This window comes from Triticum aestivum, chromosome 3B (genome assembly GCF_018294505.1).
Source record: "Triticum aestivum cultivar Chinese Spring chromosome 3B, IWGSC CS RefSeq v2.1, whole genome shotgun sequence".
NCBI classification, from domain to species: Eukaryota; Viridiplantae; Streptophyta; class Magnoliopsida; order Poales; family Poaceae; genus Triticum; species Triticum aestivum.
Window position 1 is genome coordinate 150,282,202 of NC_057801.1, and position 12,493 is coordinate 150,294,694.

Here is a 12,493-nt window from a genome sequence, read left to right on the forward strand (position 1 = left end):
CTTGTTTTGCGGTGCGTTTGTTGAGATCCGATGAATTGTGGATTTATGACCAGATTATCTATGAATATTATTTGAGTCTTCTCTGAACTCTTTTATGCATGATTAAGATAGCTTTGTATTTCTTTCTGATCTATCAATTTGGTTTGACCAACTAGATTTGTTTTTCTTGCAATGGGAGAGGTGCTTTGTGATGGGTTCAATCTTGTGATGTCCTCACGCAGTGACAGTAGGGGGTAGCGAGGCACGTATTATATTGTTGCCATTAAGGATAAAAATATGGGGGTTTTACCATATTGATTGGATCTATCCCTCTACATCATGTCATCTTGCTTAAGGCGTTACTCCATTCTTGTTAACGTAATACACTAGATGCATGCTAGATAGTGGTCGATGTGTGGAGTGATAGTAGTAGATGCAGGCAGGAGTCTGTCTACTTGTCACGGACGTGATGCCTATATTCATGATCATTGCCTAAGATATCGTCATAAGTATGCGCTTTTCTATCAATTGCTCAACAATAATTTGTTCACCCACCGTATGCTTTCTTCAATAGAGAAGCATATTTCAGATCTATAAAACCAAAAACCCCAAAATACCTTGCTACAATTTATTTATATTTACTTTATTTTGCCTTTTACTTATCTTTTATACCTTTCTCTATTAGATCTCACTCTTGCTAGTGACCATGAAGGGATTGACAACCCCTTTTTCGCGTTGTGTGCAAGTGTTTGTTAGTTTGTGCAGGTGCATCTATTGGGGACTTGCTTGTACCTCCTACTGGATTGATACTTTGGTTCTTAACTAAGGAAAATATACTTATCTCTACTTTGCTGCATCACCCTTTCCTCTTCAAGGGAAAAATCAACGCAAGCTCAAGAAGTAGCAGCTTATACTACATAAAGGAATGGAGGGAGTAGTACACATGCCATGAAGATATCATCCAAAACAACCCTTCATTTTGATATACTAGTAAAAGCATGCATATATTAGGTAGGATATTAATTTTTGCACTAATTATGCAATATATTAAATGCATGCATATATTTGGTAGGGTATTTCTTATTAATTATGTGATTAGTGTTAATATTGATATTTGGTATAATATCAATAACACATTAAACATGTTAAGTGCTCACCATTGGAGCAATCTAGGTCGTTGGATTGACCTAGTTTGATGGCCGGGATTAGTGTTATCTGCCCTTTGGATCTTTTTATATTGGTATAGATATAGATGGTATTATGTAATATATTCAATGCATGCAGATATTACGTAGGATATTATGCGTGCATTAGTTATATGATTAATGCTAATATTGATATTTGGTATGATATTAATTACACGTTAAACATATTGAACACTTACTTTGGAGCAATTTGGATCATTAGATTGACCTAGGGATGATACCCTAGGGCTTGCACCTTTAGGATACTGTCAAGCGGTTGTATCGCCTGGTGCTTGGCAGTTCCCTGTAACAGGTGCTCGGTAGTTGTTCCGGCCTAGCACCGCCCAAACTACCGGATTCATTTATGTAGTGGGACGATTGTTGAGTGGTGGTGTCCCGGTAGTTTCGGAATGGTTTTATGAGCCGGTATGATACGTCTCTGTCGTATCTACTTTTCCTAACACTTTTGCTCTTGTTTTGGACTCTAATTTGCATGATTTGAATGAAACTAACCCGAACTGACGCTATTTTCAGCAGAACTACCATGGTATTGTTTTTGTGTAGAAATAGAAGTTCTCTGTTTGGAACGAAACCTTTTGGAGAATTATTTCAGAATATATAAAAAATATTGGATTCAAGAACCACTAGAGGGTCCCCCTGGTTGAGCGCAACCCACTAGGGCGCGCCACACCCTCCAGGCGTGCCCAGGTGGGCAGCCCCGCAAACCCTAATTCCAACTCCTTAAATACCCATATTTGGAGACAAAAATTAGGGAGGAATTTTCATCGCGTTTCACGATACGGAGCCGCCGCCACCTCCTGTTCTTCACCGGGAGGCCAGATCTGGAGTCCGTTCGGGGCTCCAAAGAGGGGGATCTTTGATCTTCATCATCACCAACCCTCCTTCATCACCAATTCCATGATGCTCCATCAGGAGTGAGTAATTCCTTTGTAGGCTTGTTGGTTAGTGAGGAGTTGGATGAGATTCATCATGTAATCGTGTTATTTTTGTTAGGGCTTGATCCCTAGTATCCATTATGTTTTGAGATTGATGTTGTTATGACTTTGCCATGCTTAATGCTTGTCACTTTAGGCCCGGGTGCCATGATTTCAGATCTGAACCATTTATGTTTTCACCATTATATCTATGTTCTAGATCCAATCTTGCAAGTCATATTCACCTATTATGTGTTATGATCCGTAAACCCCAGTGTGACAATAATTAGGATACTTTTCGGTGATGACGGTAGTTTGAGGAGTTAATGTATTCACTATGTGTTAATGCTTTGTTCCGGTTCTCTATTAAAAGGAGGCCTTAATATCCCTTAGTTTCCTTATGGACCCGCTGCCACGAGGGTAGGACAAAATATGCCATACAAGTTCTTTCCATAAGCACGTATGACTATTTACGGAATACATGCCTACATTATATGAACTGGAGCTAGTTTTGTATCACCCTAGGTTATGACTGTTATATGATGAATATTATCCAACGAATTCACCGATCCAATGCCTACAAATTTCCTACATATTGTTCTTGCTAAGTTACTACTGCTGCTATTACTATTACACTTGCTACAAAATCATTGCTATCACTGTTACCGTTACTGCTACTATTATCACTGCTATCAAAACTATCACACTACTGTGTTGCTGATCACTTTGATGCATATATTTAATCTCCAGGTGTGGTTGAATTGACAACTCAACTGCTAATACTCGCAAATATTCTTTGGCTCCCCTTGTGTCGAATCTATAAATTTTGGTTGAATACTGTACCCTCGAAAACTGTTGCAATCCCCTATACTTGTGGGTTATCATGGTACCCGGTGTCGAAGGGCGGTTGTACGGCCCCAGACTTAGCGACCACTCGAACCATGGTCGGGAGGTTGCACCGCCCCTACCACCGTTATGGGGGTGATGCCTTTCTGTAATAAGGCAGTGTTTGGGCGGTTGTGGGCCAGTTGTTCCTGAGTGACTCCAGACAACTGGTACCACCCATGCCTATTTTTATTATAAGTGTTTTCAGTGTCAGCTTGATTTACGATCCGGTCGAAAGATGGAATTTAGTTCTCTAGCAAAAGCTTGTTTGAGACCCTAGCTTAAAGGGCACCTTCCTCTCATGGGTTCGATAACTCAGGGTCACCTCTAAGGAAAAAGGCGAGAATCCTTTCTGCTCCATTCCCAGATCACCAAAGGAAGTAACAAGTACACAGTAATGAGTGGGTGTGTCCATGGACATACATACCAGACGCCTCTACCAAGCCACTCGAACAAAAAACTGGACCCCAAAATCAACAAGCATCCACTGACCGAGCAACATCCCACAAGATGTGCCCAAAATAATTTGACCCGGCACAAGCCAATAGCTGAATTAGTCTTTGACCGACCAACGCACAAGGTAGATGTTGGAGTACCCGACATAAGGGGGTATATCCTCGCTCGTGAGTACCCTTCATGCTATCTGATCTTCTCATGCTTTGCACCGGTGGATGCGCGGGAAAAGGTAGGAAAGCATCCAAAAATAAATCAAACGAGCAACCCTCGATACAATAGACACAAACAACAAGGACAGACAGTCCACCCAACCATGCATACCCGAACACCACCAACGCAATACATGGCACAACACGAGACAAGGGCAACGGGCGGCAGACGAGGTGGCCTCGGGCGCGCCCTCAGTCCATGAATTGTAGACCCCATCCCTCGAGTAGCAGGCTCTATGACTTATTTGGCCATTGGTCTGAAACTTGTTGGATTGTGTGTTGGGAACGGCGGACTCAGACGTAATTCGTCCTCAAGGCAAGCTAGTCTACCAAACGAGACTTATCTATCAAACCCGTCGGTGTACTCAGCACACCTTCTTAAGTTATCGGGTAGGACTTTCCGACTACATCTAGGAGTTAGATGCTCTATTGGAGAAAACCAAAGGGGCCCTCACGGTAAAGCCAGGGCAGTCAACATTGCTGTTGTATGCTGTTGAGGTTGCCTGTTCGATGGAGTCTACATGTGTGTTGTTTTGTTAGACGCATGCGTGCCTTCGTGCTGCATGTGTGATTCTGATGGTTGTGGTCATTTGTCGGGGGCCTGGTCAGGATGTCTATCAACCCTACTGCCGGGTTGCCCTGCCCTATCCTCTTTGCGACTGTTTGTCTGTTCAATGTTGTGTTTTTTTCGTTTGGTAACAACCCCATTTAAAATCACATTTACTTTCATGGCCTCGAAATGAAGGAAGGCCAGAGCATGAAAAATAACATACTACACCCATGATGGAGAATTTTAGAATCTATTCACCCGCTCAAGCAAATTGCCCATGTATCGCCAAGGAAATCCATAGGCAATGCTCACCATTATCTATCATTAGTAAATACAAGGAAAATACAAACGCAATATGAAAATAATCATTTGCAGACAATTCAGGAAAAACATCCTTCAAGTAGTTCACCTAACTTCTCGTTGCATTTAGTTTTTCTCCTTTGTGATCATTCATAAAGCATGTTGTTCATAGGTTGCTCGGCTTCTTGGCTGCAATTGGTCTTTGTGCCGGCGCAACAGGTCATCTACTGCCATGTTAAAATTAGCTACCATGGGAAGCTCTTCTTTGAAATGCTTCATATAGTTGCATGGAATTATCTTTTATCGTCCTTTTAGCATTACTTGTTGGACACGTCCCAAGATCACGTGTTCTCCTAATCTGAGTTAGATTGACTCGACATCTCTTTGTTAAAGCTAGCTACCGTGTGTAGCTCTTCTTTGAAATATTAATTATAGTTGCCTGGAATTATTTTCTACTGCTATTTTGGCATTACTTATTGGAAACGTCTCAACATCATTTGTCTACGAGTTGGAATCAGAATCATATTGATTTGTCATCTCTTGTTAAAGTTGGCTATCGTGGGAAGCTCTTTGAAATATTTACTATAGTTGCCTGGAATTATCCTCTACTGTCATTTTACCTCTATTGACTTATTAGACACGTCTCAACATCACTGGCCTTCGAGTCGGAATCGGAATTAGATTGATTTGACATGTCTTGTTAAAGGTGGCTACCATGAGAATCCCTTCTTTGAAATGCTTCGTATAGTTGCATAGAATTATCTTTTACCGTACTTTTAGCATTACTTGTTGGACATGTCTCTGCATACTTGTTTTCGGAATCGGTGTCGGGTTGATTTGGCATCTCTTATTAAAGTTGTCTATCATGGGAATCCCATCTTTGAAATATTTAATATAGTTGTCTGGAGTTATCTTCTATTGTCATTTTAGTGTTACTTATTTGACACGTACTGGTCTCTGAGTTGAAGTCGATCAAATTGATTCGGCATCTCTTTTTAAGTTGGCTACTTTGGGAAGCACTTCTTTGAAATATTTACTATAGTTCCCTGGAAATAACTCTACTTGCATTTTAGCATTACTTACTTATTAGACACGTCTCAACATCACTGGGCTCAGAGTCGGAAACATAATAAGATTGATTTGGTATGTCTTGTTAAAGCTTGCTACCATGGGAAGCCCTTCTTTGAAATGCTTCATATAGTCACATGGAATTATGTTTTACCGTTCTTTTAGCATTACTTGTTGGACACGTCTCAGCATCACTTGTTCTCCGAATCGAAGTCGGATTTATTTGGCATCTCTTTCTAAAGCTGGCTACCGTGGGAAGCTATTCTTTGAAATATGTACTATAGTTTCTTGGAATTATTTTTCTACTGCCATTTTAGCGCTACTTATTGGACACGTCTCAACATCAGTGGTCTTCAAGTCTAAACCAGAATCAGATTTATTTGGCATCTATTGTTAAAGCAGGCTACCATGGGAAGCTTTTCTTTGAAATATTTACTATATAGTTGCCTAGAATTATCTTCTACTGTCATTTTAGCATTACTTACTTATTAGACATGTCTCAACATCATAGGTCTTCGAGTCGGAATCAGAATCAGATTGATTTGGCATCTCTTGTTAAAGTTGGCTACCATGGGAAGCTCTTCTTTTAAATGCTACAAATAGTCGCATGAAATTATATTTTACCGTCTTTTTAGCATTACTTGTTGAACACGTGCATCACTTGTTCTCTGCATCGGAGTCCGATTGACTTGTCATCTCTTGTTAAAGCTGGCTATCGTGGGAAGCTCTTCTTCGAAATCTTTACTATAGTTGAATGGAATTATCTTCTACTAGCATTACTTATTGGACACATCCCAACATGACTGGTCTCTGAGTCGGAATTGGAATCAGATAGATTCGGTATCTCGTTAAACTTGGCTATTGTTGGAAGCTCCTCTTTGAAATGCTTCATTTAGCCACATGGAATTATCGATTACTGTCCTTTTAGCATTACTTTTTTGGCATCTCCGAATCGGAACATGACTGGTCTCCGAATCGGAACCCGATTGATTCGGTATCTCCGCTAAAGCTGGCTACCATGGGGAACTCTTCTTTGATATCCTTACTATAGCGGCCTGAAATATTTGGAAAGAGAGATAATCATCTATTTGAAGGTGTTCAACCAACCAAATAGCATCGAAGGCGAGGACCAAGGCAAATCTTCTAACTCTACGTTCTGGGGTGCTGCAATACCTTAACAACTACTCCATGGTAGTGTATTTTTTTTCCTTTAGCAGACTCTCTACAACCTTTTTCTTTCTACCCCGAGGTGGTGGTGAAACACCCATGACACTAGCTTAGGTAAAAAAAAACCTCAATGGATTTGCAAAAATAAACAAAATGTTTCAGCAACATGATTCAAACTCTGGTCCTAACGATGTGAAGAAAAATGTCATACCAGTACACACATTAAATAAAACTGATCCATGTTCTTGTTTACATAGAAATTCAAATCATCCGATCTTTTTAAACGAAAGGCAAAAATTTCGATCACCCTCGAAATTGTCAAAATTTTGGGAGATTTCGACCAAATTTTAAACATGGGGCCAGGCTAAGGACAGATTGGAAGCGATTAATTGCTTCCAACCCGATCCCGACGGCGGAGGCCGGCGCACCCCCAGAAACCCAACCCCTCCTTCGTTATAAATATCTGTCCATCTCGCGTCCCTCTCCACACCTGCTCCTCCTCACTCCTCCTCAGTCAAATCTTTCTACTCGGCTGCGCTAACCTAGGGTTTAGTCCGCCGGCCAGCAACTAGCGATGGAGGGGGAGAGCCACGCCGCCGCCAACGCCTTCAACGGCGCCCCGACACGCCGCTCGGGGGAGGACGTCATCGTCCTGTCCTCGGCGACGGCGAGGCCGCCGCGGTCGGTGGAGGCGGTGGTGCTGGTGGACGCGGAGGGGGAGGGGCAGGGGCAGGGGCCGCGCATGGAGATGGAGGCGCCGCCGGAGAAGCTGTACTTCAAAACCAGGCTCTGCGACAAGTACGAGGACACCGGCCGCTGCATGTACGAGGACGGTTGCACCTTCGCGCACGGCCGCGCCGAGCTTCGCCCGCCGGTCCCCCCTGTCGGCGGCTTCACCGTTGCCGGCGGCGGCAGGGTTGTCAACGGCGGCGGCAAGGTGTGCTTCAAGTTCAGGGACACGGGCACCTGCCATTTTGGGGACAAGTGCGCCTTCCCCCACGCTGCACCATCAGGTACGCCCGCTCCCTAAGCTACCCACCTAGATCGCGCACGTGTGCATGGCCGATGGGGTCCGGATCTCACGAAACATGCCCTCGATTTTCTTGTCCAGGTCACGCGATTCGCTTCACCGGGGACCAGAAGGTGCTGACATCCCCAGGGCCGCGCTACGCCGGCCCGGGCACCGCCAGGGCGTACCCGTACCCGCCGGTGATTCCCCCGGCCGCGCGTGATCATCCTGCCCAGATGACTGAGGAGAATGGGGGCAAAAAGCCCAACAGGCTGATGCTCATGAGCCAGCGGAAGATCAGCGGGATCTACGCCGACTTGCTGCCGGGGCAGGAGAGGCAGGAGGAGTGAGACCGATCTATCGACTATCAGCCGTCCACCCACCATGGTCGCATACCCATAGTAGATGATTGACATTGCTGATACATAGCAACAAAATAAAAAGGGGACGGATTGATCTTGTCTGAAAGTGAATAACTTTACCATGGTGGTATTTATCTTTTTTTTTAGTAGCATGGTGGTATTTATCTGTGTTGTGTAATTCCAACTGTTGTACTGCATGCAAATCCTATGTACTGTAATTCGTATGAATAAACCAGCGTCGTTCCCCCGCAAAAAAAAAAAAAACCAGCGTCGTTGTTTGTTTATCTATCCCCATATTATATCATCATCTTTTTTTATCACTGCTGTTGCCATCTGTTTGTGTTCTCGGTGGGCTTTTACGGCCCATTGGGCCCCTGTTTCTCGCTCAATGGCTTACAGTACAGACTTCAGAGAGACTGAGACGAGAGATATGCGGATCTGTTCATCTGCAGGGGGCTGGATCCCAGGGGCAGAGTTGCGGTCCTCCATAGCTGACGGGGAAGAAGAAGCATGGGATCTGGATCAGGAGCCGTGCTGGTGCTTGTGACAGCATGTCTAGCGATTGCCCCACCCTGCGCTCTGGCTTCTTCTCGCAAGTAAGCTCCTCTTCCTCTTCATCCATCTGATGTGCCTGTGAGGATCTCTGGTTGGATTTGGGTAACCAGCCCCAGAAGGCCAGGATGTGTTTCTATTTCGGGATGAACTGTGTCTGCCCGCTTTGATTCAGTTTCTAGGATTGGATCTTTGTTGAGTTATGCTTTGATTTGTTCAGTAGTTGATGTGGGTAGCTTTGTTTCTGCAATAGTAAATGCAGGGTCAACAACCCATGAAGTCAGGTCCCCCAACCCTGCCTATTGATTTGAAGTTTTGGTCACAGTCTTGCCTCTGCAATAGCAGAGTCCTCACCATGTTGTGTTAATGGGTGAGATGGTCAACTGACATTAGGTTGGTTGTTGGCCTGAAGCTTGAGTGAAAGATGATCATGCAGTTTACATCATAGTAGAATGCCAGTTTAACATCAGGTACAGAAAGGGGCAAGTCAATTCTAACGAGAAAGTATTACAAATGTGTGCCTTTTTTCAGTTGAGAGACAGCCACGAGGCACCCCCCCCCCCCCCCCCTCTGTGTGAACCACAGCGGTCGAACGCTGGTGGTGGGCTGGCTGTGCACCCGCGCACATGTGCTTCTATCGAACTGACATTAGGTTACTTGTTGGCCTGAAGCTTGAGTGAAATACTTTGATGATCACACAGTTTACCTTGTCCATTTAGTCTTATCAATTGCCACTGAAGTAGAATGCAAATTTAGCATCAGCTACAGAAAGAGCCAAGGCAATTCTAGTGAGAAAGTAAATTACCTTTTTTACTCGAACGTGCACTAAATGTTTGTGGCTTTTTAAATTAGAAAATAACCATGAGGCACCCCCTGCGGAGCACAGGGCTCGAACGCGGGTGGTAGGCTGGGCGTGCACCCGCACACGTGCTTCTAGCCAACTGGTCGATGCCCAGTTCCCGAAAGTAAATTACAATTATATGATTTTCCCTTCATGGAAGATATTAATGTGCAATCCAATCTTTACCCTTTTCAGGTTTGGTCTGGATATTACGCAACCAAAATTACTGAACTCCACAAATGGTTCATTTACTCCAAGCTCACATGTTGATTTTGACCCTTCAAAATCAAAGCGACTCTCGTGGCATCCAAGGTTTGTCTCGTCACCTCATTATGATGTGTACCTTTTTTGCTGGACGATAGACAACATCTCAGTTGATTTTCTTCTGTACTGGCAGTTAAGCATTTGTTACCATGAGTTTGTGGTGCATTTTCTATAAAAAAATTGTGTGGCGCATGAAAGATCTTCTGTACTTAACTACTTATACTCTTATAGTTGTGTATGTTCTCAGATGCTCGCTTCTTTTTATATGGACAAATCCCAAGTTTCTTACCTTAATTTAGGGTCTTCTTGTATGAAGGTTTTCTCTCTCACATGGAGTGTGACCACTTAGTATCTATGGTAATATTCCCATCATCCGTATCACAGCTCAGTCCTTGCATTCAGGTTATTTATAAAACACGACTTGCATCATGTTATTGAAGGTCATGTTTTCATTCTTGCAGGCACATGGTAAGATAGGGTCATCTGTACTTGTTAATGATGGTGCTACAAATATTTCCCAGAACAATATTGATGCAGGCCTCATATTTAGCCTGGCTGATAGCAAGGTGAGCATACATACTGCTTTCATGATATTTTCATGACTGGCTCTTTGCTAACCATGCAGAAATGTAGACAGAGAAAAATAAAATTAAACAAACCTTGAATCCCTCTATTTAAGTATCTTCTACCATATCATCTGTAAGTTAATGCTTAGCTGTGTGTTACCTGTGAATAAACACATATGTAACTAAATGAGGTCACAGTTATTGTTTTTCTTGATATTGCAATCTGTGAAGAAAGTGCACATTCCTTTGGATATATAGTAGTAGATGTTAAACTTTTATAAATTGAGGTATATCAAATTAGGGTCTACTACTACTAAGCCCTGGACTGTTCTACTTCTAAATGATGTTTTGTACTCCTTTTGAAGGACATAGTTGTTTCGAAGATTGAAGATAGGATATCATTATGGAGTTTTATTCCAAAAGGTATTGCTTGTTCCTTGCAATTACTCTTTTGTAATTCTGTGTAACCTTGCTTGCTAGGTGTCTGGCTGTTGACATTCTTAGTTGTCTCAGAGCATGGGGAGAGCATGCAGATTTTGAAGTATGGAGCAAACCAAAGTGACCCTAACAAGGAAGAAACTCAATCGAGCAGTGGTGCCAATAGGCTTGTTACCATTTTGATGTATCTTTCTGATATCAAGCAAGGTGGTGAAACTGTTTTCCCCAGATCTGAGGTAATGACATTATCACACAGTCTTACTTGTGAGAAGAAGTCCTTGTCATTTTGAAAAAAAAAAAGTCCTTATCAGAATGACTAGTCACAGTGACATTGATATGTAGTTTCCTTGACTGAAAAGTGAAAAGGAGATAATAATCTGTATATAATATGTGTGCTCAGCTGAAGGATACTCAAGCCAAGGAAGGGACACCTTCTGAATGTGCTGGTTATGCAGTGAAACCTGTCAAGGGCAACGCAGTTCTGCTGTTCAATTCAAGGCCTGACGGAGTCGCCGACAAGGACAGTCAGTACGAGTTCTGTCCTGCCGTCGAAGGGGAGAAATGGCTTGCCATAAAACATATGTATGCAAGCAAGATCGATAAATCAAAACCTTCGCCGGCATCCGAGGATGATGATTGCACCGATGAAGATGGTAACTGTGTCAGTTGGGCCGCTGCCGGCGAATGCGAAAAGAATCCTGTGTTTATGATTGGCAGTTCAGACTACTATGGCACTTGCAGGAAGAGCTGCCATGCGTGCTAGATGTTTTTCTTGTTTTCGTGCATTGCCCTTAGGGATGTCTCTTAGCATTTTCGTTGTTTAATACAGGCATTGGTGTTGTAAGTGGAAAATGATTCAGCAAATTGTGCACTGCCCACAGATAATCTTTACTGTTGTCAGGAAATGTAGTACATAGGTATTGGATTGGCTGCTCTTATAAAGTTATGGAAAATAATTCTGACCTCATTTTGTTCCGTCAGACAATGCCTGCATGCATAATCGCACCTGTCTGCATATTTGCATTCCAGCAACTTTCTGGGTACATGGATAATTATCTTTTGGCTTCAACATTTCCAACGTGTGTGGACTCTTATGATCATATCTACTGTAAGAATACTCGTCTAACATTCTAGGGCAAATAATACTTACTAAACAACTTTGGCTCTTGCGCAGAACAGTTGGCTGTTGGAAGTATGGTTGCAGGAATCATTATGCTACCTAGCAAAGTCTATTGATATAAACTGGAGTAAATTCTACAGTACTGTTGCTACTACGTAAGTTTAAGGTAATATAAACTAAATTATATCTTTGCACGTCAGAGTCGTTGTAGTATAGTGGTAAGTATTCCCGCCTGTCACGCGGGTGACCCGGGTTCGATCCCCGGCAACGGCGCACTTTTTATTTTCGACCCCCTTCGTTCTATTCCTTTGGTCAATGATCCCCAAGTTGAAGTGCTGAACCTTCTTTTTTTTCTTCGAGGGGAAAAGTGTTGAACCTTCTAAAGCTGGCCACGAGGTTGGAGCAAACGAATCGATCATTGGGAGAGTCAGCCCCCGGCTGGTATGCCTACATCTTTTTAGGGTAGGACTCTTTATAAAAACAAGTTCAACAAACCGTTACAATATCGTATAGTTGAAAGAACCAGACATGCCTGCCAAAGCCTATACTATCGGCCTCGAAGTTTCTAGACCTTCTCTCGTGTATAAATTTACACTCCAAAACTCTCC

The 12,493-nt window shown here is 43.0% G+C and overlaps 1 protein-coding gene and 1 non-coding gene across 4 annotated transcripts; both read left to right on the forward strand.

Annotated features, from left to right (window-relative positions):
* The first annotated feature begins 8,484 nt into the window (after positions 1-8,484).
* On the forward strand, positions 8,485-11,732 carry LOC123069094 (probable prolyl 4-hydroxylase 7). 3 transcript variants are annotated; one of them, XM_044491849.1, is made up of 8 exons: positions 8,548-8,700; positions 9,509-9,600; positions 9,693-9,809; positions 10,078-10,118; positions 10,223-10,327; positions 10,693-10,750; positions 10,841-11,001; positions 11,166-11,732. In XM_044491849.1, the coding sequence occupies exons 3-8, from the start codon at positions 9,737-9,739 to the stop codon at positions 11,526-11,528; spliced, it is 801 nt and encodes a 266-aa protein (XP_044347784.1). In that variant the 5' UTR covers positions 8,548-8,700; positions 9,509-9,600; positions 9,693-9,736; the 3' UTR covers positions 11,529-11,732. The 3 variants fall into 3 exon arrangements, with proteins under 3 accessions (XP_044347782.1, XP_044347783.1, XP_044347784.1); XM_044491847.1 differs by lacking the exon at positions 9,509-9,600 and having other exon boundaries at positions 8,485-8,700; positions 10,061-10,118; XM_044491848.1 differs by lacking the exon at positions 9,509-9,600 and having other exon boundaries at positions 8,524-8,700.
* Positions 11,733-12,086: 354 nt separating this feature from the next.
* On the forward strand, positions 12,087-12,158 carry TRNAD-GUC (transfer RNA aspartic acid (anticodon GUC)). Its single transcript has one exon. It is a non-coding gene; the product is annotated as a tRNA-Asp (tRNA).
* Positions 12,159-12,493: the final 335 nt, after the last annotated feature.